The sequence below is a fragment of the Mytilus trossulus genome, chromosome 14 (assembly GCF_036588685.1).
Source record: "Mytilus trossulus isolate FHL-02 chromosome 14, PNRI_Mtr1.1.1.hap1, whole genome shotgun sequence".
NCBI classification, from domain to species: Eukaryota; Metazoa; Mollusca; class Bivalvia; order Mytilida; family Mytilidae; genus Mytilus; species Mytilus trossulus.
The window spans coordinates 30125052-30152936 of NC_086386.1; the positions used below are offsets into that span (position 1 = coordinate 30125052).

Sequence of the window (27885 nt, forward strand, 5' to 3'; positions counted from 1 at the left end):
GTGAAACAAACATTTTTTTTTCTCAGGGTCCAAAACAAATTATTTTTTTTCACCAAAAACTGGAAACAAACTTTTTTTTCCAAAAAAATCCATAGCCCCCAGAACATCAAATGGTTGCTGCCTAATAGCGAACAGCGTGCGAGTTCATCATTTCTAAAGGAATGTATCTTATCGTGCATAATGTCTCAACTGAGTATTGAATGGTTTAACATAAATCATGAAAAGTGTCGAACATTGACTTATTGACAGATATCTCCGAGGATTCACAATCAACTAGCCTTTATATTGACGCAGTGGTTGTTTATCTCCATGTACATCTCACAAATAAGACTTTTAGTGGACATCAACATAAAATCATATGTAAGGCCTATTAAAGTAATGCTTTCAAACTTCAGTAGTGTAAAACGAGAGACAGGGATTTACAACTGATATCACATATAGAACAGTTTCTAACTATTGTTTGACGAGACTGTTGTATATTCAAACATATTTTTTAAGTAAAGAATGTCCAATACATTTTGATTTGATATCAATTTTCCCTATATACATGTACCTTTTAGTTTACACGACATACGTGATGCTCAGAACTATAATGTGTTTTTGTATACTGCTGTGGTTTATTTTTCCGTTATTCTTTTTAATTTTGGGATGGTAATCTATTGTCAGTTTGTGTTCTTGGCTGATGAGTTTAATGTCGTTTCTGTCTCTGTTATAAAGAGTTTTTATCCTGAATTCGCATTGCTTTGTCTACTTTTCTTTTCCAGTATATCTGAAGTTTTGTTTACAAGATCATGAACCAATAACGTATTTTGTAAGTCTTACTTGTTTTAAAACTGATGTAAATGCATCATAAGATGAAAGATCTAATATTATCTTTTTATCATCAGCAGTATTCATCCTATCTAATGTGCGCAAATCTTCATGTGCGTGATAGACATCCTCCAATTTCCGGTATGTGAACCGGACGTCCGTATGTCTTGGCAGTGTACTAAATATTTCTTGCAATCGTTTCAGACCTATGATTAGACAGAAGATCAATTATTTTTAACTAGATTCAACAAATCACGAGTGATTCTAAATATAAAAAAAAAATGTATTACTGTTATTTCTTTATATTGTATGGCAAGCTCAATACATCAGACACCATTAAACAGAAAATACTTTAATTATTTTAAATGACACAACGACAAATCAAGAACATGGACAACTATATGAGCAAAACGTCTCAAAAAGTATACCATATTTTAATTTCTTCTCATCAGTTTTACCTTCTTCTAATTTTTCCTTAGACAATCTGAAATACACTATATTTAAGCTTCTATACATTCTACAACACATACTTTAAATAAATTGCAACTTGAACATACAACATCTTTTTATTTTTACATTAGTTAAAGGCGTCATATAGCTTAGCTACAGAACATTTCCAAACGATATTTTTCTAAGTATGGTAAACTCCGGCTATTTCTTTACATCTTCCCCTTCTTCGTAATCTTTCCACATATATATGTCAATGCAATAAATTTCAATACATGTACGGGCTAGATATTCGAGCCATCTACATGTACAAATGTACCTTCATTTAAAACAACATATTTCTAAACGACATTTTGTTCAATAAAGGCTAATGCTTTTTTTAATGCCCCACTAAGGAGCATTATGTTTTTCGTCTGTGCTTCCGTTCGTTCGTTCGTTTGTCTGTTCGTCTGTCTGTCTCTTCCGCTTCAGGTTAAAGGTTTTGGTCAATGTTGTTGTTATTAATGAAGTTGAAGTCAAATCAAATTGAAACTTAGAACATACATGTATGTTCCCTATGACATGATCTTTATACCTTTGTTTGCCAAAATAGAGTTTCGCCCAAAATTTCACGGTCCACTGAACTTAGAAAACAATGGTGCCAGTGTGACATTCGTTTACTATGGACACATTCTTGTTTTCTTTTCATTTAATTCTTCTCTGTAATCTTTCGTAGTGATATACAATGAAAGTAAAGTCGTAATATATACATATACTATAGTGAAACGCGCCATGTATCTTTTAAAAACATCTTTCACAACTATCTATTTGTGGGGATTAATTGGTGACTAACGTTAAATGAAAAAAAAATATATAGCGTGTATGTGTACATGCATGTATGTGAATGTCTGAATATATCTGATAAGTAGATATAATTGTATTCATTAACAGTATTCTATAAGAATACGTTTGATTACAAATGTAATCGAATCATGAGTCTTGCTGGCCTTTTACTTTGCCGTATTTTTTTCCTTTCTTGTGAAATTATAATTGAAATGCTGACAAAATGTAATTCACTGTATAAGATAAATGTAATGAAGCGTTAACAATACTTAAATGTTTTCTGGAATTACAATACTTCACGTAAGGCAGACAAATAAGAAAGCTATTGATGCTTGTACAATTGGTCTTCAGGATTAAAAGCCGATCTGTCAATATTTAAGCTAATACTCCAGTAAAAAGATTATTATATCGAGTCGTGATTCAATCTCTGATATCTTAAGAATTTGTCGAAGTTTATTCAGACGTTTGTGATATTTACCAGATGGTGTCCAATGACTGCAAGTAATTTACTTGGATAACAGATACAAAATCAATAAGGTTAGGTTAAACTGATGATGAAAATACATTGAAATTATATTACAAGTATTATAATTTCATATTCTAATAATCTAAGATCTGATGTAAAAATAAACCCAGACTTTTAAGACATAAATTCAAATGTCACACCAAGAACATACAAAATGAAGAAAGTCCTCTAACACAGAAATTCCAAAGCTAAGATTTTAAGTATTGGTTTTTGTGCATTCTAAAATACAGTAAATTATCCTTTTAGTGTTCTGTTGCATCTAATAAACAGGATTTTTTCTTGAAATGATTGTAACAAATTTGAAATAAATGAGTCCCAAGCCAGTTGCTGAGGATTATAGAAGGAGAAATTGCTGACGAAAATTTTCAATTTACATGCCATTGCACTTTAAAAACGTTAACAATGTCGTATTTTTCATTTTAAAAATCAAAATTGCTTACGGAATTTTTTTTATAAATAAACAGTATCTAAGATTTATATAAAAATTTATGTAAAATGTTTTCATAACTCAATGAATTACACATGCAGCAAGTCGTTAAAAAGAGACAAATACAAAATATATATATCATCAATTCAAGAGATATACGGTTACCGTATCAAATTTTTAACTTGTTGGAACATGTACAATTTTATACAAAAAAGGGGCATATCCCCGAAAACCTGTTCTAACTATCTAAATAAAGTTAAACATTATATATTATTGCATTTAGAATTATTTAAATAATATTAATTAATTGGTATAATTTTCTTTATTCCTTAAAGTGTCACCTTCGAAATAGTTTAACTTCACTGTTTTGAACAGTTTGTTTTTTTTTACTCCTAAACACTTATATTTTGAAACATAATTTCACGTGTTTCTTATATTCAACCTTTCGACATATCGCTCCGCCTTGTTTCATTGAATCACCAGACCTACATTTACTAAAAAATTACATTTGCATGTTATATTGAATTTGAAGAGTTAAATTCTATACAATAAAAGTCCAGGGCAATGTACCCAGTCACATTACCAGAAAAAGTAGGATGTGGCATGAATGCCAATGAGACAACTGTATGCATAAAATTGAGAATGGAAATGGGGAATGTGTCAAAGAGACAACAACCCGACCAAATAAAAAACAACAGCAGAAGGTCACCAACAGGTCTTCAATGTAGCGAGAAATTCCCGCACCCGGAGGCGTCCTTCAGCTGGCCCCTAAACAAATATATACTAGTTCAGTGATAATGAACGCCATACTAATTTCCAAATTGTACACAAGAAACTAATATAAAAATAATACAAGACTAACAAAGGCCAGAGGCTCCTGACTTGGGACAGGCGCAAACATGCGGCGGGGTTAAACATGTTTGTGAGATCTCAACCCTCCCCCTATACCTCTAACCAAAGTAGAAAAATAAACGCATAACAATACGCACATTAAAATTCAGTTCAAGAGAAGTCCGAGTCTGATGTCAGAAGATGTAACCAAAGAAAATAAACAAAATGACAATAATAAATAAATAACAACAGACTACTAGCAGTTAACTGACATGCCAGCTCCAGACTTCAATTAAACTGACTGAAAGATTATGATTTCATCATATGAACATCAGGCACAATCCTTCCCGTTTAGTATCATACCATCATAACATATATGAAAAGAACATAACCCGTGTCATGCCAACAACTGTTTTTAGAATAAATGTCTTTAGTTCCGACGCAAAGACCTTATCAGTGACTCAATATTAACGCCAAAATATACAATCTTTAATGACTTGACAACAGTATCGTAATTATATCCCTTCTTAATCAGTCTATTTAAAGGTTTTGTAAGTTTCTGAGGTGAATACTGACACCTTTGTGCTTTATAAAGAATATTTCCATAAAAAAATGGATGTGAAATACCTGAACGTATAAAAAGTCTGCATGTTGAGCTATATTATGTTTAATTATTTGGAACAAATCATATCTAAATAATTTCAAATAATTGGTATACTTTACTTAAAGTTTCAACTGCGGAAAAGTTTTCAGTTTATTTAAAGTGGTTCGTACATTTTTTCATTTTTTACTCAGAAACAAACATTTTTTAGAACTTAACCTTCACATGTATCTTTAAGTTAACCTTTTAACATCCCGCCTCCGCATCGCTACATTGAATTATCAAACCTACATTTACTAATGATTTATATTTGCATGTCATATTGAATTTCGTAACTTATATTCTACGCAATGAAAGTCCAAGTCAATACATTCAGTCACATTACAATGCACGGTAAATTATTTGGTACGAATCAAATTAAGGCAGAAATATTTCATCCTCAGGGGAGTCTCTGAATGCAACTATGTATGTAAATAAAATTTATATTGAGCGACGGGTTTTGTTAGCTTATCCATTCTTTCGTAACAGTGTTTTAGATGAAGATAGATCGTTTCTGACATTTTCAGACGTCAATCTTGAAGTTTTGTATAGTTGGTAGCACGTTGCGTTATAGATTCAAGGTCTCGCGGGAATCTTATGGGATTAAATTTGTGTGAGTTTCAGCTAAAGTTTTTGATATTGTCTGTTCCGGTGAATACTTTCAGATTTTAATCTGTGAAAACCATTATGTCAGCATCAAATACTATATTTTTGATTTTTTTTCTATCTGAATGTCACAAAGCCCAATTAAACAAAATACATTGTAAAAAGGCGATAAAAAAGAATTTCCTCCATTTAATGATCGATAATTAATAATGTCTATGATCCTAATGAAAAGATACCAAACTGTAATACCACCTAATATCATAAAGTAAACAAACAATTGACACCATAACGGGTTATCTTAATGAATGCTTTGATGTAAGCATGGATGATATCTCTAGTCGCACTATTGGACAACTGCGATCCACAAATAGCAAACAAATTTAATACACATAATAAATCTCAAATAATAAACATGTATGTAATGGTTCAGAAAGGATTGAAATCGGAGACATTTCCACATAGAAATCATCTTAATTTGATATACTATTTCAAAGCACAGAAAAGTACAGATGACAATATTTTTTTCTTTTTTTAGGTTACATTTTGTAAAATTTGATTGCCAGATTTCGAAGTTTTCCCTTATTTTCTATATATAATATTTTAATCAAGGGTGACTGGTCTTATTCCTACCGGCAGTATAACGCTTGCTAAAATGGGGGCGTCCATTTGGCTGTGCGGGATGTTTCAAGTTTGTAGTCACGTCCAGTTTGAATATAAACGTTAAATCTGATGTCTCGTGTAAAGTAGGTGCCACGCTCTTTGCACGTTAAGATCCATTGAACAACTTTTTGAGGTTATCCGTTACGGTATGTGGCCTGTTGCAGGGCCAATATATCCTCATTTTCTAGTGACAGTCATCCCGGATGTCCTCTAATGCAAAAACTGTCTGTTGTATATATTGTTAACTTGTTCTCGTGCATGAAATATTTGCCACTGGACGTTAAGCAACCAAAAAATTAATCAATCATTTGAAATAACACACGAATAATGTTACAATAAAGCACATCATTCTTAATTATTGCATTGCTTTTTAAAGAACCATTTTAACAAGTTAACATAATTTTAATTTTTCATTCAAGCTGATTTTGAAAATTTGAATGTGTTTTAGAAAAAAATGGCTATAAATTGTTTCTAAATGCTCTTCACCTTTGTACTTTATTTGACCCTATTACCTTATTTAGTCGAACGAAAGTGATAAATCTTTTGTAGACGAAAGTCGCGTCTTGCTTGAACTATTTTAAACCTGATTTCCATGATGAATTTATTCACATTTATAAGTTACAATGTGACTTTCTCTTTTTCTTTCTCAATTTGTTGGGATGACGTCCTTTATGGTAGGAAGACATATTCAAAAGAAATAATGCTATTTTGAAATTATACTCGTGAAAAGCAGTATCAAATAGAACTGTTGTTTTTTTGTACAATAAATCTGAAGAATGCAGTAAAATTAAAGGGTTTTATATGTATATCAAATAGCATTCACATATATTTAAAATCTTTATTTTGAATGACGCAATTAAAGCTTTCAATTCCAAAGTTGATGAAAAGGATAGTGATAAAAAGTTAAAAAAAAACAACCCAAAAAATACCGAAGTCCGAGGAAAATTCTAAACAGGAATTTCCAAAGTAAATGGGAAACTCAAAAGCTGGAACACATCAAACGAACGAAATTCAATATCAACTGTCATAGTACAGACATTTTCTTATGTAGATAATGTTGTATCAAACATGGTTTAACGTTTAGTCAGAAATGTATATGACATGCCTATCAACCAGGCCTATCAAGCTAGATGAAACTGTAAAATGAATCTTAGCCTTCATTGTAAAACACTTATGAACCCAATCAACAAACGACAACTACTGAACATCGGGTTCCTGACTTAGAACAGGTGTTCTTAAATGCAGCAGGTTTTGACGTTTTCATAGGAACCAACCTTCACTTTTATCCGAAACAATTGTGTAACATCGCAACATAGAAAAACACACCTTAACATATCAACTGAAATGGCATAAATAAAACTATGTTAATAGTTTTCAAAGGTACCAGGATTATAATTTAGTACACCAGACGCGCGTTTCATGCGTTTCGTCTACATAAGACTCATTAGTGACGCTGATATCAAAATATTATAAAGCCAAACAAGTTCAAATTTGAAGAGCATTGAGGATCCAAAATTCCAAAAAAATGTACCATATACGGCTATGGTAATCTATACCTGGGATAAGAACATCCTTAGTTTTTCGAAAAATTCAAACTTTTGTTAACAGGAAATTTATAAAAATGACCACATTATTGATATTCATGTCAACAACGAAGTATTGACTACTGGGCTGGTGATACCCTCGGGGATAAAACGGTCCACCAGCAGTGGCATCGACCCAGTGGTGTAAAAAGTTATCAAAAGTACCAGGATTATAATTTAGTAGGCTAGACGCGCGTTTCGTCTACATAAGACTCATCAGTGACGCTTATATCAAAATATTTATAAAGCCAAACAAGTTCAAATTTAAAGAGCATTGTTAACCTGCAGTTATCTTAGATTATTTTATTGTTGAGTTGTTGCCGTCGATGTTTCCCCACATATTTTATTTATTCAAAAGATAATAACAATATTCCAGTCTTTAACACATTCCACATTACTATTATTTGAAAGATCATTCTATGCTATCGGGATGATCGGCATGATTTTGCTGAAGTCATGTCTGCATGTCTATAAACGATTCTTCTTTTATTACATTTACAAATAGCTGAAATAACGAAAGTTTTACAAAAATAAACCTTTAAAGTACAAATGTCTAACGATAATGCATAGTACAGCTATCACTTTAGAGTTGAATAAGTTTGTTCTGTCAAAGATTTGTACTAAACATCATCACGTGATAACGTACAGTAACGTCAACATTAATTTAAAAAAAAGCAAAATCCCGACTGCCTTATAAAAAACTTGCAAAAAAATATATGCAATGTTCTTCAACCTCAGGAATAGTTACCTTAGCTGTATTTGGCAAAACTTTTAGGAATTTTGGTCCTCACTGCTCTTCAACTTCGTACTTTATTTGGCCTTTTAGACATTGTTTTTATTCGAGCGTCACTGGTGAGTCTTTTATTGACAAAACGCGCGTCTAGCGTAAATATAAATTTTTATCCTGGTATCTATGATGAGTTTATTCCAACAATGGCTTGGATTTAGTACAGAACCTGACATTTATTATTCATTTGTTTTCGTCTTTTTTCAAGCATACATTCAATTTGATCATGTATATGGTAGATATTTTAGAAAAATCTTTATCAAATTTATATCCGTTAAAAAGAAATATTTTATTCAATCTGATTTATGTACTGAAATATAGTTTTATTGAATACACTAAATATTTATTGAGCACCCCAGTATATACTTTAACGTAGATAGTTTTGATATGATATTCATGAATCTGTCCTTTCGGTTGAATCATACATTTGTTACCCGAGTATTACTAGAACTTGTGCAATGCAAAAATCGAACAAACTTATTAAGTCTTTAATCAACGTCAAAAACGTTACAGTGGGATTCCCAAATGATGTCTTTATTTTCAGTGTCATCAGTGATGATAAAATGTCTAACTAAAAATGTTTCAGCCTTAAAATAGAAATCAAATTGAGTTATATCAGATATGACAAGTATTTTCCCCCGCAACGCGGCAAAGTGTAAAACCTCAAAATACCAAAAATAGTTGAAAGTTGTTAAATTCTATGTCATCTGGTGTCTGGCAAATAGTTGTCCCATTACCAATAATGCCACATCTTTTATTTTTTATATACATGAAGCATACACACAGCTAAAACACAATTACGGTTAAATGACATTTAGGTCCATAATTAAAGCATACCTTTGAGAAATAATTTGTAATATACACGTGCACGAACCACTGCAGTACACCCTCATCATTTGCGAGGTTCGTTTGTTAACGACTTAACATGAGCGGTAAATTTTCTTAACTCATATATAGTGTTTGTCAAAATCATCACGTTAAATCGTTCATGTACATGTATGAAACATTAATACAGTTCTTTTTTGTAAAATGAACATCGAAAGGATAACAACATTTTGGTCGCGCCAGTTTGTGTAGTTATCATTTAAAACACGAACATACATTAAATTAACTTAGGGATACTACCATGCACATCCTTTCAAAATAAATTTCGAGGAAAATTGATAAAATGATTCGTGCGCTTTCGAAAGCCAACCATGTAGCATAAAACAATCTCCCAATCGGTCGTACCCAAAATAGTCTCATCAGTGACATTAGAATAAAAAGGTGGAAATGGAGTTCATCGTATACAATATTATATAAAATACGAATTCATTGAAAACAAACGAACATAACACACAAGCGAGAAAACAAAAAAAAACCCAGATATTAGACACAAACACCTCTTAAAAAGAAAGAAAAAAATAACTGTTGCTTTAATTACCTTCATTTGAATCGTACAGGTAGTGGACAACTTGCCAGTCAAAGTTTATAATCAAATCGATAATGGCTTGCGTAATTGGTGGTTTCATACTGACTTGGAAGCTATCATAGGTGGTCACTGCTACTCTGGATAAACTTGGTGAGATGTAAGGCATGTGGAATCGTTTGGTGTAGTGGTCAACGATCTCCAAAGAATGAATACTTTTAGTTCCGAAAAATAAGAAAACACCAGTATTCATCTGACTACATACTGAAAGTAGAATATGATATTTAAAAAAAGTGTTGTTACATTTTATAATTCATACATCAATGTTAGTTTTCATCTCTATATAACTTCATTGCATATAGGAAAATAGTTTGTTAATATAAAGTTTTTATGAACCCACCCTCGTATCCCGTCATTTGTTTCTTTTGTACAAACATTAATGAAGAAAATCACGAGACAAGAAAATTTATTTGTAAAACTAGAAAAGTCCCCAATAGTATAATAATTGGAAGTAATAATTCGTCTACGTAAGACTCATTTGTGACGCTCAGATCAAAATAGTTATAAAGCCAAACAAGTACAATATTGAAGAGCATTAAGGACCCGAAATTCCAAAAAAATGTGCCAAATACGTCTAAGATAATATATTCCTGGGATAAGATAATCCTTAGTTTTCGAAAAATTCTAAGTTTTCTAACACGAAATTTATAAAAAAAAAAATGACCATATAATTGATATTCATGTAAACACCGGAGTGCTGACTACTGGTTTGTGATACTCTCGGGGACGCAACGTCCACCAGCAGTGAATTTTGTTTTTGTGAAAGAGGGATGACATTGATTATAATGAAGCATAACCAATGTTCGTTTGAAAATGTATTATAGAAAATACATTTTGATTGTAGTGCTTGATCTTTATTTGTTATATTGAATGCTAATACATTTGTCATATTGTATGTTAATAAATGATATTGAGGATATACATTCAAATAATTAAATGTGACATTTTCCATACATCTTTTTTAATAAAAATAAAAACAAAAATTACTGCATTTGACATTTCAAGGAACGTTGTAAATTATTCAGAAGAACGAGGTGACTGACTCCACAACAATTGTTTTTCATGAAATAGTAGTCTCGTCAAACTATTTTCATACACAATGTCATTGCTGTGTTTAGACCCACTAAACAGTTAGACTGATTTACATATCAAACTAGGACATGCTACCTACATTTGTAGATCAACGCACTTGAAAAGCGTTTTAAATTCATGTCATGTCAACATTTTTTGGTAATTATTTCAAATGTTGGCATTTACTCAAGATGAAAAAAATATAAATTGCATTTCACTATGTTATGCGACAGCCATAGCTTGAAAATACTTATCATGTACTAAAGTATTGTATTACAGTTTTAGAACTAATTGCAAAAAATATCCAAGAAAATAAAACCATGTATTATATATAAACAAGAATGTTAGTACTAAAAACTTGAGAACAATTTTTATTGTTAACTTATGTAGCACTTTTAATGTTCAAAAGTGCATATGGTACTTGTTGGTTATGTTTTCATTACTATTGTCTCTAACTAAGTGGACACATATGAAGTATTTATTATACGAAAGAGGTAACGTATTTAAAACTTTCTTTCTTTTTATCTTGTTTAGCTAGAGTGCAGCTTCATCGCTACTTCTTATTTTGATATATGCTATAGATTGTAATTGATTATGTAACTATCCAGCTGGGAAACGTAAACTGGTTGGTGACGTAAGCCATATCACAACTAACAATTACGATTCCTTTGTTTGTGTCCAAAACAATTATTTCTATAATTAACCACATTGTATATACGAAGAACTTAAACATACGTCAGCACAAATTACTGTTCACGCTTTCAGTATCCTGAGGTTACCAATGGTTGAATCAGCAAAGGTTTTGATAAAATTTTCTGTCGAAAATTAAATTGAACGGAATACTACGATAGCTACAAAATGGGTTATAGTGTCGTCGCCAAAAAATCCCCTTTTACAATTTAGTTATACATTTTCCCGCTTATATGTCCTGTGCCCTTGAATATATTATGTCACATATAATGCATTTTGATTACAGTGCTATATCTTTATTTGGTATATTGTATGTAAATTAGATTTTGATATTGAGAATTTATATTAGAAATGATCAAATGAAACAATTTCAACAGATTATTTTATGAAAATGGAAACTAACATTACACCCTGTGAGATGTCAAGAAACGTTAAACGTTCTTCAAAAGAGAGAGGTGAATGACTCCACAACATAGAGATAGTAGTCTCGTGATCATCAAGGTCATGGTTGTGTTTTAGACCCACTCGATAGTTAGACTGATCTATTTATACACAAGGACAGACAACATAAATTTGTATTTCAATGCGCTTGGCACGTCTTTTTCAATCATTTAAATAAAATTTCATGTCACAAATTGTTTGGTTTTATTCCAACTGTTTCACTCAGGAAAAAAAACTGACATTACCACAAACCCATATACATGTATTAATGTTATATCAATTATACTATTGCATGTGTAAATTAAAAAGTATGCAAAAGCATGAGACAGAAAAGAATCAAAGTACACAATGTAGGCAAAACAAAACAAAATAAAAACAAAAACAAAACTCACCGATTGAATAGTTTACATACAATAATTAATACACTTATATTAGTTGTAACGAAATCATGAACAATCAAACATTTCTTTGAAACCAGGTTTCTTCAAAATAAACCAAACATCAGCTTATATTCAACGAAAATGACATATTTGAGACAAAATACCATCTACTAAGATTGCACACAAATATGTTTTAACAAGACAGTAACACGTAGGTCATTGTGCTTTGGGTTTTATGTTTACCACTACAGACGTATCTAGTGTTCAGTAAATCGTATAATTGTCACCGACGAAAAAGTGTCAAATGAATTTAATTTGTATAGCATTCGACTGCAAGTGACAATATTTTTTCTCGACGAACACATTCTATCTTTACAAAATACAATTACTTCTGGCGTGTACTGGAAACGAATACATCTTAATTTTCCATCGTTTATACATGCCCATATCATCTCATCTAAAGCCATGGGAAGCAAAATTCGATTATCATATCTGGTTTTTTTTCATTGTGAGATATAATCTAGAACAACTTCAATAACTCATACCAGTATAAATTGTACTAGTGAAAAGCATAAAGTGGTCGAATATATTAATGTGGTAGTTCAAGACTATTGGTCAATACTTGATATTTATTTGCTTCTCTGATGTATTATGTCATGTTGTGTTATACAAATATATTTGTATTTATTGCACTGATAATCATAATGTGCGTAAAATAATAAAGAATTGAATTGAATTAAGTCGATATATAACATCATTAAAAACAATAAATATCAACACAATACAAAAGAATCAACAATATTAGACAGCACATTAACGTTAAGATTGAGCATCACAAACACAACTAAAGCATGGGTGAACTAAAATACTACTAGCAGTTCCTTTTCAACTACTGGTATGTACACGTCCGTTTAATTTACCATGTATATGAGAGATTGTTTGTCACAATGCATATGCAAAATTAAGTACCCGAACAATGGATTTTGCCACAAGTGAACAGAGAACAGCCATAAATAAACTTATCATAGATACAAGGATAAAGATTTTAATACCAGAAACGCGTTGCGTTTACACAAGATTCATCAGTGACGCTTGAATCAAAAATGTAAAAAAAACAACAAATAAAGTACGAAGTTGACGAGCATTGTGTTGTTAGCCTATTGATGGTCTTGTGCAGTGTTCTGCTCTTTGTTCGGTTTATTGTCTCTTTGACCCATTCCTGTTTTCATTTGAAATTGTATCATTTAAAAATTTGGAAATGGATTCAAGCAGAAATATAGAATTTTGTTGCTGTTTTTGCTTTTTTATTGATTAATCTTTGAATTGTTTTATAATGCTTTTAATAGAATAAAAGAAAAAAACATGTAGATCGACATCTGAAATTGAATTTATGGAAGTAAATAACATAATGTGAGATAACAATATAGAAATTATGAAGCAAATATTCCTTATCGATACACATAGACGACGTATTGCTGACACATTAATGATGAGAAAAGTTGATTCTCAAGCGAATAATTGGTAACTTGCTATTTTTATGTTGTTGATTAAATTTGTTTGAATTAATCAAACTTGAAGGATTCATATTATTATCAAAGGAAGGCATTTTTTATTAGAAAAGGCGATAGCCATGCGTATTCCCTTTCTTTTGCTGTTTTTCTCTTGACTTATTTGTCGGTTAAGTTTTCCCTTCAGATAAAAAGTACCTATGTTTCACCGGACGATTCACAGAGATGGATTTGACCAGCATTATTACTGTTATCATAATGACAAATATCTATATCCAACAAAAAAACCACAACATATGTGGTGATTTATAATTCGGTTATTTTAATCTGAATCCTACCCTAACAAAAGGCAATCATGATCAGAGAGGACACCCACACCAACGCTTGAATTGAACTTTTTAATAGATATAGGAAGATGTGGTGTGAGTGCCAATGAGACAACTCTCCATCCAAATAACAATTTAAAAATTAAACCATTATAGGTTAAAGTACGGCCTTCAACACGGAGCCTTGGCTCACACCGAACAACAAGCTATAAAGGGACACATTCATAAGTTTATATACGTTATAATAGCTTGCTGTTCGGTGTGAGCCAAGGCTCCGTGTTGAAGGCAGTACCTTGACCTATAATGGTTTACTTTTATACATTGTTATTTGGATGGAAAGTTGTGTCATTGTCACTCATACCACAGCTTTCTATATCTATAATATATTAAAAAAAACATGTTTTTCTAACCACACTTTAAGATCGATTGATATACATGTTGTATTAGTTAAGATCTAATGAAGGAGTATGACATTAAGACTACATTGCAGGATGCAATAAACATAGTATCAACATGTCAGGAGAATGATTTATAAACTGAAAAAAAGAAATAATTTTTTTTTAAACCGGTTGCATACAAATGTCAAATATACATTTGAGTTAGAACGATTCAATGTATGGTCAATGAATTCAGTCCAATGGGGATGCTGCGTAGTCGTCATATTAAAAAGGCCTGAAACAAAAGATATCGGCATTATGGTCATCTCCTAACACATACCATGAACATGTACAACACACGTACAGTTTCAATTACCTTATGTTTTATAGATTTAATTCACACAAAAAGAAACACGAAGTTTCAATCATTCAAATGTTTATCCTTTCAAGGCCTAACATTTTATGATAATCAAAGATTCAATACTGATATTATCCAGTTAGATATAAGTTCCGATATAACTAGGATATATTTGTTTCCGTTTAAAAAGATAGAAAAAAATCTCTGACAAAACACAACCGGATATAAACAGAATACAAAGGTGAACACTTATAACTATCGTTTTTATTTGTTGTAAAGAATCCCTTCTTCTGATTAATTATTTGTATCATTCAAGGTTTATTGAATCACAAAAGAATGTAATTAACCGCCGAAAAAAATCAAGTAACTAATCATTCTAAATTACTCGCATGATAATCTACATTTCAAATCATCAATATTTCAGCCATACGTCGTCTTTGTGTCACAATAAGGAATTGGCTAATAATTTCTATATTGTTTACTCACATTTTATTAATTACGTCCATAAATTCAATTTCACATGTCACTTTTTTTCGAGGCATAGTAAAATAAATCAAAGAAAAGACTATATAACAAAAAAAAAAGATATAACATATTTTGAATATTTGTGCTTGAGTACATTTTGTAAATAGTTTTGAAAAAATTATTAAGATAGCTTTTTAACTCGTATGAATGTTGTAAAACACACGTGGTCTGATTAGATTGCCATTTAATTGTATCAAAATTCATTATTGTACATTTCATTGTGTATATGCATAGTAACAAACATACTGTTATAGACACAATGTATCTTACACGGACTTTAAACAACCAGTTTCATACAGGCCGCGTATGATTGACTAGTTGTATCTTTCCTGATAAAATGACAATAACAAATAACGTTGGGACCGCATACTGTAAAATACATGTTTGTGATTCTAAACTATAAACTTGCACATGCTAGCGAATATAGCACGCTATCATTGTCTAAATTAACAATGATGTCTTGCGTATGTAAAGTTCTGATTCCTTGCCCGGTTTTTGCTACACTTTTGTCCAAGTTTTTAAAAATGTTTGCCTGCAATATCACTTGGAGAAGAATTCATTGTCGAAATGTGCATCTGATGTAGAAACATGGTACCATTTATATCAATGAACGTTACAAGGGCGGTTGTCATAAGTTGTCTCTACTGTAGAATTTGAACTGACTCCAGTTGTAGTTGGGTTCGTGGTGAGTAAGCGCTGTGGTATATAGACTATTTATTAGTACTTATTTTGGATATATACGAGATTAATTGAAGTCCAAGTTTACAAGTTAAAACTGTACGTTAGAACAGCACTGATGATAATTGAATTTAAGCTTTGTGGCTTTAGATGATATGATATGGGCAAGTAAATAAACGATCGAACATGAGGGAAATAATTATATTTGGTTATGTCTATTTTTTATTCTCCGCGGAAAAAATATAATATGTTAGAGTTAACAATATCATGAAGCATTTATTGTTGATGACACTTATAATATTTACTGAACACAATTTCCAAAAACCTAACAATAAAAGTTTTAATTATATCGTACTAATGTATTATAGATTTGTAGAAACATCATGTTAAAATTTTGTATATTGCATATTCTTTTTAATATGCGACAAATAAACCATCTATCATTGTAGAATATAAAAAGTCAAAAACAAATTATAACTTAATCAGAGTCAAAACAATAAATAATATATGAGCTATTGTAACAATCATTTTACGATATATTTGTCAAATGATTGCTTTGGTTATTCCTTTGTTTTACATTAAACTACAGTAAAAACAAAAAAGTACACATCAATGAAATATAATTTATAGGTTTGAGTCAATAAAAAAAGGAAATAATTCTTAACAGACTTAGCTAGAAAAAAACGATGTTCTAAATGTGCTTATCAAATTCCATTTGCCAAAGAATACAATAGTCCAAAACCGAAAAGAAAGATACATTATAAAACAAACACTACCGAGGAAAACAAAGATGGTATTAACAGTTTGGTACTATTATCAATTGTAACACTGTGAGTGGAAACAGAAATGGGTAAAATATACAAAAATCCGAACAAAGAGCAGAAACAGCCAAATTCAATATGCGCGTCTTCTACACAGCGAAACAAATCCCACATCAATACCTTTAGTGTACAATATAAGGTTAGCTTTGTCGATGTCACATTCAATGCTATTAAGAATTATTCCAAAAGTACATTATTAGATTGGCCGTTGTATACATGTAGCTACTAATTACATAAACTGCGTAGTTGGTGAGAGTGTTGCTTACTTTACATTAAATGGAAACTGAAATGTTCTCCAAATTTACATAAACTTTTAACGTTGCATAATCAGTGTTTGGTAAAGGGCCAAAAGCATCTTTCCATAACGAGAAAATCACATAAACAAAGAAAATCTCATTTGCTTTCTGAAATGTATCGTTATCAAGAAAGTTTTAGTCCTTAAATTACTAGAATGAGTTAAGTTTGACAGTTAACATATAATTCTCTTGGTTTTGTTTCCATTTCGTTAAAACAAAGTCGTTAAAAACGTTTTACGAATAGAGGAAAGACGTTATTGCTTTCAGCATTTGAGGGAGTTCTAATAAAACTAGTTGAAAATTTAGAAATAAGCTGTATACAAATCTTAATAGAAGAGTACAACATAAATTGTATGAACGCTTCCTTTATATACATGTAGCTAATGTATAAAAGATTCCAACTGAAGATATTTCTCAATTTGTATAAAATTGGCGTATAGGTATTGTTTTTTTTTAAAGTATTCTCAATATTTTACCAAATCTATAATTACTACAACTATAGCTGGCAAAGTACATATAAAAATAAGAAGTAACAGCTCTATATCACATGATTTTATTTCATTGATTTCCCTGGTACTGTAACTCCCTAAAAAAAACAATACGGGGACGTGTTCACATTATCACTGTATACACACGTTTTATTGAGCTAGGTGACTGTAAGAAGGTTTTTCAACCTTCGATACAGACATAAAGTTTGATTGATTGTTGTTTGGGATTTATGTATAGTTGCAAATATTTTATTCATATTTAGAGAAAAAACAAAATCAAAGAGATGTGATATGATTGTAAAAAAAACCAAAGTTTATATACTATATAACCTTGAATTAAACAAGGAAAGATCACAATACGGCCTTTAACAATAAGCAATTCCCATATGATATAGCAATTGTTTTTATGAGACTACATTATGAGGTAACTGAAACAGTTCAATATAGAAAAAACGGTGGTTTCGTCGTTACATTATGAACAAAACAGTCAAATATTTGTTTGAAAATATTCTTTGAGAAGAATCCTTAAAACCAAAAAAATGTTTAAATGATGTTCTATGTATATTTGTTGCGTTGGGTTGCTGTGGTATTGAGATGTTATACACAACATCTAATTTTCAATTTTATTCGTATGTATGTAACGGTAGGTATATATTAGTGTATAGACACTGGTTTAGTAGAAGACATAACTCTTACAATATAAATTTATGGAAATGATACAATGTGATCGACACGAAAACGAAAGGCAGATCATACCAAAGGGATATTCAAACTCATTAGTCGATACCAAACTGATAATGTCATGGCAAAAACTAAAAACGACGAATAGACAGAAACTAAAGACTGAAATAAATGTCACCAAGAATGCTAATTAAAACCAAACATTTAAACGCTTCAATTCAATAACATCTGCTTTAGTTTCTTGGAGCATCAAATCCAAATGTTCGTCTGAAATTAACTTTACCTCAGGACTTTCAACCTTATCTAAAGTACAATAAACCCATGGAATTATATCATTAAAATGTTTGATTCAAATAAAATAATTACTGACGCACTAGCGCCTGGGTTGATGTAAATGATAGATGAATATCCTTTGCTTTTCTATTATACATCTTTGTCCTTTTCGTAGAATATCAATATCAGTATATCTTGTCTGAAGAATGCCTATCGGCTTTAGCTATTGTCTTTTACACATCCATCGGATATTTCTGAAGATGTATACTTGAGAATCAATTGTTTTTGCTATATTGATAGAGGGACGATCAATTCGTCCAATGTAAACTGACAATAAGTAATTATTACCTTGTTATTACATTTTACAAAATGATAGCTATTTAAGAGTGCACAAGAGTAGGTTTTACTGTCCAATATTGGCTTGTCTCTGTTTCACAAGATTACTTTCGTGCAATGCGTAGTACTATTTCCTTTTTTGAATTACACAAAATATCTGGGTTTTTTTCAGAATTATTAAAACCCTGCACTGTCTGCCGTGTTTTGATTTTAATTGAGTTCCAGATATATTCTTGATTAACCGCTCATTATTTTCTTCGTTTTGTCTAATTGAATTACATCGATTTTTTTAAAACTTTTACTTCTCTGTTTAAATTAAGTTCCAGTCTAATCAAACTGTAATCAAGTGTCCTGGTAAGTATCTATTCTGATTAATTTTTGTGTTTTGTGTTTACGTTTTCACCTTCTTTTCTTAACTCATTTATTTAAAGTAAGATTGTTTACGTAAAAAACACAAAAACTGCAACCCTTATGTAAGGATTCTACAAAATCTAAATAAAACAGGGATTACACACTCAGTGATATCGATAATAATGACTTGATGGATATATTTGACATGACAGTGTACACTGAATTCGCTGTGTTGCTTTATCGAAATGCATGTGTGTTAATTTTGCTTTTTTAATAAACTTATTATTTTTTCGATATAAATGTCTGATTCAAACGTAGTTATACACATTAAAATGTATAAAATGTGTTTTTGTATGGGATGATAAACTGGACAAATTGTAAGATATTGCAACACTATAACAAACTATAAAAATCAGTTGAAAAGGGCTAAATTCACAAAATCGATAAAAACGACACAAATTACTAACATAACACTTTTGCATACTTAAAGATCTGAGAGTAGCTAGTTGAAACTTTGAAGCCAATAACAAATAATGCAATTTACCGTGTATCTTAAAAAACTAAAATATCAATTTGCCTTTTCAGACGTTTTAACCAATCACGACGTTTTGATGTACACTTTTATAAAAAAAAAATATAACCCAGAATGCACTAGATTCCTAAACGGCGAATTACACCGATGGATAATCCTGTAGTAATGGTTGCTATGGGTTCGATTATTTGTATGTCTCTTTCGACCATATAACTCTTTTTGTGATATGCTCTTAATATATTCACTTTAATTTCAAATATATAATGCTGAGCGCTTCTGGTGTAGGTAAATCCAGAACATTACTGTTCTTTATTTGAAAATCGCTAATTTGGGTAACTATCATAGTCAATTTATTAACAGACATGAGGAAATAGTGCGTTAAGGGTTGAAACGTCAAATGTTTTATGCAGTGCACTTTTATGCAGTGCACTATGAGATGAAACTAATTTATAATCACTGGGACAGATCTCTATAAATGTTCAGTATCCAAATTTGATCAGAATTGACCCTAGCTCGTTGTGGTTTAACATATACTCCAGATTTGAAAATCGCTTTGTATGCTGTTTTTTTAAGGTGTTTGTAAATTGGATAGATGTAGAACATCTTGCAACCCTAGGACTATACTATCTGTGAATATATGGACTGTTGTTTAATGCATGTTTCAAGTTGAATGACTAAAGTTCAAATTTTATTTTCCTTTGCAATTATCAAATCATGTACTTGTATATACAGATACTTTTTAATGTTTAAACTTCTATAAGGCTTTTCGAAAACAAACAAAAACTTCGTACTCGACAACACTAATGCATTATTGCTCAATAATTCAATTAGCAGAAGTCAGACAGCACATTTGTATTGGTAGTCAGACAGTACATTATCATCTGCCTGAAAGTGATAGGTGAGGATTTGCAAAGTTCTCATAAGAATATAGTAATACTTAACGGATTTACAATACGTCATCAATAACAAGAGTGTTAGAGCATTTATTTATCTTTTCGTTCAAATTCCTTTCTAAGTGTAAAAAGTTACGGATTGATTCGAGGAAATGTCAATAAAATGCCTTCAAAAGCGTTCTCAGTTTTCTTTCAAATGGTGAAATCGTGATAAATATGGTTTTCTATAAGCGATCAATATCTAATATCTTGTTTGTACTTTTTTTAATTATCAGAGTAGTGCAAAGAAAACAATTTCAAAGTTATATGTAAAAAAGCTTATTATTTCAATTATAGTCAAGTTGTTATTTTTTTGTCAACATACCGCACAAAAAGACGTAATTCAGTGGTTGTAGTTTGTTTATGTGTTACATATTTGTTTTTCGTTAATTTGTTTACATAAATAAGGCCGTTAGTTTTCTCGTTTGAATTGTTTTACATTGTCTAATCGGGGCCTTTTATATCTGACTATGCGGTATGGGCTTTACTCATCGTTGGAGGCCGAACGGTGACCTATAGTTGTTATGTATGTGTTATTTTGGTCTTTTGTGGATAGCTGTCTCATTGGCAATCATACCATATCTTCTTTTTTATGTATTGTTTGCAAACATATATTTATGTTGCACACATAATGGAATCTGTATCATCTTAGTTTTACTGTACATCATCGATATATAGATATAAGATGTGGTATGCCAACTCTCCATCGAAGTTACCATTTGTAAAAGTTAACCATCATAGGTCAAAGTACGGTCCTCAACACGGAGCCGTGTCTCACACCGGAAACCAACAGTCTAATCTATATAAAAAAAACGACAAAATGCTTATGAACCGCATCATCAAACGATAAATACTGAACATCAGATTTGTTTTCCTTTTTACAAGAGTATCCACCGTAATCAAACGATGGGGTTAAAACATCTATATGTACGGCGCTGTACAGCTTTCAACAAAACATAAATTAGGCCGATAGTTTTCTCGTTTGAATTGTGTTACATTGTCATTTCGTGGCCTTTTATATCTGACTATGCAGTATTGGTTTTGTCCTTGTTGAAGGCCGTACGGTGACCTAAAGTTGTTATTTTCTTTGTCATTTTGGGTCTCTAGTGGAGAGTTGACGCATTAGCAAACATACAACATTCTTTATATGCATCGTGAACTATGTGGTGTTTTGTCATTTTGTTCTCTTCCATATCTATTTTAAAAGGGATTCGTTTTTTTTAATATGAACTAACACTATCAAACGTTTGAAAACACTGAGCACAAAATATCAAAGAAAACTTCCATTTTGAACTCTCCATGATTATGTAACATACACACATTTGTTTAATTTAGACACAACTCGTTCCTGAACAATTTTGGCTTATAACGTCATTGTAAAAAATAGCATTGAAAATAGATAATCCAATAATAAAAGGTTAAAGATTCCCTGTGACCACTTTGAGATATTTTTACCATAACTAATTTCTAGTCTGTCACTCATAAATGATTGATGGTCTGCAGAGGATACATTTCCGGAAATATTAATGTAAAAAGTCGGATCAAGTCTAACGGTTATCAGTGATAATGTAGATACTGTACAAGTGGTCAGGAACAAGACCGTGTCACTGATATTATGATGGAAGACAGTCTCTTCCTGGTTAAATATTGGTCATAATGCACCTAAATCATTTTGATAGGGTTGTCCAAGTAACAAGTGTAAGAACTAAGCAGCGCTTCAATTATGAGTATTCATAACGTATAATGTTCGAAACTTATAAATATCAAAAGGTTTTTAGTATATGTATATGATATGTATTTATCTTAAATCTAATTGAATCCGTTGTTACGTTGTGTTGATGAATGCATACATCCTAGCAAACGTCACCTTTATAAATTCCATCATCTCCGTTATTGCCACTAACCGTAACAACAATTTGTTAGGTTCTTAAAGAAAATCAAAATGACAAATTTAATTACAAACATCTTATTGATATCCCTCAAATACAATGCACATACATGTTTTTTCGAATCTTTATATTTTCTTAATTACACCAGTGTATAAAAGTAAATCACAAAATTACAAAACCTCCTAGGAAAATATAGTGGGAAAGTGCCTAATCACATGGCAAAATCAAATGACAAAACAAATCAAACGAATGGATAACAACTGTCATATTCCTGACTTTTTTCGATGTAGTACAATGGTGGATCAAACCTGGTTTTATAATTCTTAACTTCTCACTTTTACGTCAGTATAACCAAGCTTTTTTTTATATTTACAACGATTCGTGAACAAATCATACATCATAAATACAATAGTCAAACAATGGGTACAGCAGTCATCACTGTGTTACAATCTTAAAACTAACAATTTTGCAATAAAAACCACAAAAACATCTTTCAAATCAAAAATACATTCATTGCTCTGCGGAACTGATGTCAGACAATGTATACGTCATATAGGAAGAAATTGTGTCGTTCAATGTTTACTTAAATCAATTTTATAATTTCACATGGGGATCGTTGGCATACAGGTTTACAAAATCAAAAGTATGTTAGAATTAATTTCAGATATAGAACAAGATTAAATATTGCTGTGTAAAATTTCTAAGAAACCACAAATGGTTAATTCCGCTACTCGATTAAAATAATTTTGTCGTTCAAATATCAAATATCCATCGCCAGTATTTGTTAAAGACCTTTGTTAGATGGTATCATGGACATTAAATATCCCTCCCACCCCACCCGTCTATAATATTCTAGGTAAATGCGACGAGCCACAACATTAATATCATTAAATGGCGAACACAAAAACTAATTTCGAAACAAATGGTAATCACGAAAAGGACATCCGGAAAAGATTTCGTATTCCAAAATATTCACTAACCAACCAACCATGAATATATAAATCAGGATACCAACTTATTGTTTGCACAGTATCGTTATAGTAGAAAGCCACATTGGTTGATTTGATCTGGAAGATGGAAAAGCGACCCACAAAAATATGCCTCATTATTTAGTATTATAGATAATTATATGCATTTCTAAAATGTTGGTCTGGTTAATACCAAAAAGTAAAACTTCACTTTAAGACTTTTATTCAAGTTTTGCTTTGTAAATGAATTTTCCATGTTAAACATTGAACTACTTCCAGATCTCAAATAAAACATTATATATATACTCCACTATACGCCACTAAAGTCCTAAATCACAAATAGAATTCGGGATTTAATAACGTTTTCTGCAGACAGAATATGTTTTGTTCGCCCGCATGATTCAAACGTACATATTTATGAGATTGTTTGATTTAAATTGTCATTAGCTAAATAATTTACTTCCTAATGCATCTAGGAAAATATGCATTTGAACAACACATAGATCACTCACAGTGTTGACTTTACATGTGAGATACGACTTTCTGATTGCAACAACACTCATAAATTTCATGCAGTACAACAGACAACAGAAATTGAACAAATACAACCGTACATTGTAAGAGGAGAGAAATACTTACATGACGAAGCTAATTTAAAATTGTCCGAGACCTCGATGATACTGATTGATTGATTAAGTTTGTAGTTGACACTTTCTGTAGAGAACTGACTTAAGGCCAAACGGAATGCTGACCTTATCTGAATATCATCAGAGTTGAATATGGTTCCTGTAAATTTACATGTAGTTTATATTACAGACGTGAAAATCTACATAGCAAGTTGACGCACAATTTTATGTTATTTTTTCAAAACTACATTGGGATAAGATTATAAAAATAGTTGAGAATTCTTCATATTCTATCAACATTTTTAATGTTTGTTTAATAGTTTTGTTTTTGTCTTTTGTTTTCTTGGAATCGTAATTGTATAAATGCTCTATGTAAAAGCATGACATAAAAACAACTTACTTTTGTTTATGTGCTAAAGCGAACATATTCTGTTATACCTATAGCACATCCATGTTAAATCTGCTTTGTTCTTTCCTAGCCATAATTCGGGCTCATGCTATTGAATAACCCAGCAGCAATTTTAAAGTGTTGTCAATGACTATATTACGAGTGGTTTTTTTTTAAATTTTTTGCGAAATATGTTAGTACTGTAATTTGTTGCAATAACAATAACTGCAAAAGTAACATTGTGTACAGTTAACTGCGATTGTACATTAGGTTAAGGACATCAGTTTGGAATGATTCGCCTGTAAGAATCTCAGTATCATAAAATAACATTCGTTTGATAGGGTATGCTTGAAGAAAACAATACCAGTGTCTCAGAAAATGAAGCAGCTCGACAGGGTAAATTTTAAAAAGAAATTCCCTTTAATTTAGTATGATTAAATAAAAAAAAGAAAAAAGAAAAAGGGATATCAATCAATCAAAGATGAAATATTAAAGAGAAGGCAAACGTTTAAGAAAATAATAATTGCCCAGGAATGCTGTCAAATTTTAATGCTATCTTTACGAAACTGCTAAGAGTTGTTTAAATCTAATAATCTTTAAATAGATTTTCCACAAAAAGGATCAGCTTTGTTTAAAGATAATGAACTTGTTCACGATCTGTTTATTCTTAATGACAGTAGCAATTCTCTAGCGTCCTAATTTATATTCATATTATCTCAATTGTCGCATTCAATAAGTCATTTCTGTACAATAAATCTCTACACAGAAATAATGAATTGCTAGTATGTTGTTTTTATAATCATGTAAAATGCTTACGAATGGTGACAATTATAATTAAAACTACGTGTATAAAAATGTGAAAAAATGTGTGTTTTTCTTAAATACATACCGATTGGAATAACCAGTGCTCTACCATTTACTTTATTTGCTCTCTTTACTCTTTTAACAACACGTTTTGTCTGAGAGCAAGTCTCTCCCACCAATCCTAAAAATGACATAAATGATGATTATAAATCCGTTTGGTATATTGGACGAGGAAGGTCAAACCGTGGTTACGAAATCATTAGATTACTTTCAGAAGTGGTACCATACTTATATTACCGTTGGGGGACATAACCTGTCCATATATAGTCAAACGATGAAAATCTTCACTTTGGAACCCCTTTGCTGTATGCCATGGTTTGGCCAAAATATTTTGAAAATCTGTACAAAATTTAAGCCTACTCAGGAAATTGTTAATTAAAAAACACAAAAATGTTTTTTTCATTAAATTTCTAGTCTTACCTCCGCAATCATAATCCGTTGTAGCCGTTTACAGAGGCATCAAAGTGGACTAGTATTAAGAAAATTTCGTTAACTGTAATTCAAAATTATTTTGTTAAGATAATGTCTTAACAGGTCTTGTGAAAAACTTTAGTTAATTAGTTTTACATTAAATATGATAAACGGAGAACTCTTACAATTGTAAAGGTATTACACAGACCAATAACCGTAAATTTGATTTTATTGTGGTTAAGTTAGGTTGACAATTCTGCTGCTTCAACAAAATAATCACATTGATTTAACAGAAACCAAATTTTTATAATGTTGGATGTAACCCATTAAAAGCCAGGATCCTTGCAGTGAAGCTTCAGCAATGTGACACACTTTAATGACTTATGCAATTTATAAATGATGTAAAAAAATTACAAACGGTAATATGTTATTTTCTTACGTTTTGGCAGGAAAACCTTCAGAAATAAATGACACATTCCGTACCAAGCACCATTAGTTTAGTAATTTTTAAAATAAAGATAAATTATACCATTTAAGTACAATTCCTTATCATTCGTAGTTGTAAGATAAATTGAATATGTCAAGTTAATGAAAATGAATCTAGTTTTAAAATTGATGACTGTTAATTCAATATTTCACTGAGTCTAATACAATGTTTGGTTGATTTGGATGATTCCAAAAGATATTAGTTTACACATAAATGCTTCAATAAAGACACAGCTACCAAATTACAGTAATGCCTTTATAAGTATACCTATGAAATAGCTTATATACATATATAACCTTGATCACGCAAGCGAAGTTGGCACGTTTGAAAGAACCAGTGCATAATTATATTGACAAAGGTAACATAATAAGATAAGTATAAAAATTAAGATAAGTATCAAAAGGTGGAACTGTAACACATATATAGAAGTGTACACGTGGGACGGGATTTTACGGCCTTACATTTTCGACTGTACAGTAAAATGTGATGATTTTGAAATGAATCCCACTAAATCCGCTTATCATCAACAATAATGTTATTAATTTCACTTAGTAGTAAATGGATTTCTAATCTGTGGAGAACTTCTTGTCACTTTTATTAAAAACAGTTTAACTTAAACAGGAAAATATTATTATGTGCATGGACATGAAATGTTATCACGTTCAAAAATTTCCTTTAATGAGATTCCTTTACTTTGTGAAAAATTTAAGTTAAATAAAAAAACAAACAATGACTTACCGTTATGGATAGTTGAATTTAACACGGAACATGTCTGTTTTTGAAAACTAGATACTGATTCATCCAAACTCTGCACCAAAACCCAAAGTAAAACTGCTAAAGCCTTATCAAGCATCTCCGCTGTTTAAAATTGAACAAACTTGTATTTGGTTAATAAGATCAATGAAAACATCACGAGAATGTCCCGATCGAAGAAACAGAATGTACAAAAAGATGAGCTCTTTTATTCTCCGGAGAGAGTCTCTGTACAAACAATGATAAACACTGATGTCTGCCGAACATCTATAACTGTAATGTGACGAAGTGCTTATACCGCAATCGATACAGGAACAAAATATTAATGTGGAATCATTTTATAGCTATCTATATAGACTAGGAAATCTAAGTAAGAAATGACGAATATTAAACCCTACTAACACGTTATTTACTGGTTAGAAACGGTCAATATTGGATAGTATTGCCTCCTAATGTAATTACGATCCTCTTTTTATATTTATTGGGTTCATTCTATTCTCGGAGCTTATCAAATTAGATTTAACAGTCACACAGTAAAAACAATTTGTACCAATTAGTGGAAATTAGTTACTGATCTGTTTTCATTGCGTTGTGCTTCTACCAAAGTTAAGTGGAATGACAAATTTAGCTTGATAGCTATAATATAAAGTTGCCTTGGTTATCTTCTAAACTAAGTAGACATATAAAGCATTACGAAGGTACTCGAGTAGATAACATCGACAAATATACAAATTGTTACATTAGCAACAACAGATTTTTTTTTTATATTTCTTAACACAACCATTAGTGAAAAATGCAGTTTCAGTTGTTGTGTTGTATACTCACATA

At 31.0% G+C, this 27885-nt stretch overlaps 1 protein-coding gene across 1 annotated transcript; it reads right to left on the reverse strand.

Annotated features, from left to right (window-relative positions):
* Positions 1-789: 789 nt before the first annotated feature.
* Positions 790-27289, reverse strand: LOC134697655 (glutamate receptor-like). Its single transcript, XM_063559938.1, has 5 exons — positions 27043-27289; positions 25432-25527; positions 24168-24314; positions 9563-9811; positions 790-1016 (listed from the first exon to the last, which is right to left on the reverse strand). The coding sequence occupies exons 1-5, from the start codon at positions 27155-27157 to the stop codon at positions 790-792; spliced, it is 834 nt and encodes a 277-aa protein (XP_063416008.1). The 5' UTR covers positions 27158-27289.
* Between the last annotated feature and the right edge of the window lie 596 nt (positions 27290-27885).

What these genes read in the sequence shown, in the direction of transcription:
- LOC134697655 (XM_063559938.1), bottom strand. Translation starts at nt 27,157, where the DNA reads ATGCTTGATAAGGCTTTAGCAGTTTTACTTTGGGTTTTGGTGCAGAGT. An exon ending in AAATTCAACTATCCATAACG is followed by an intron (nt 25,528 to 27,042) that starts GTAAGTCATTGT and finishes TGTCATTTTTAG; the next exon opens with GATTGGTGGGAGAGACTTGC. An exon ending in CCTGTACGATTCAAATGAAG is followed by an intron (nt 1,017 to 9,562) that starts GTAATTAAAGCA and finishes GTCTAATCATAG; the next exon opens with GTCTGAAACGATTGCAAGAA.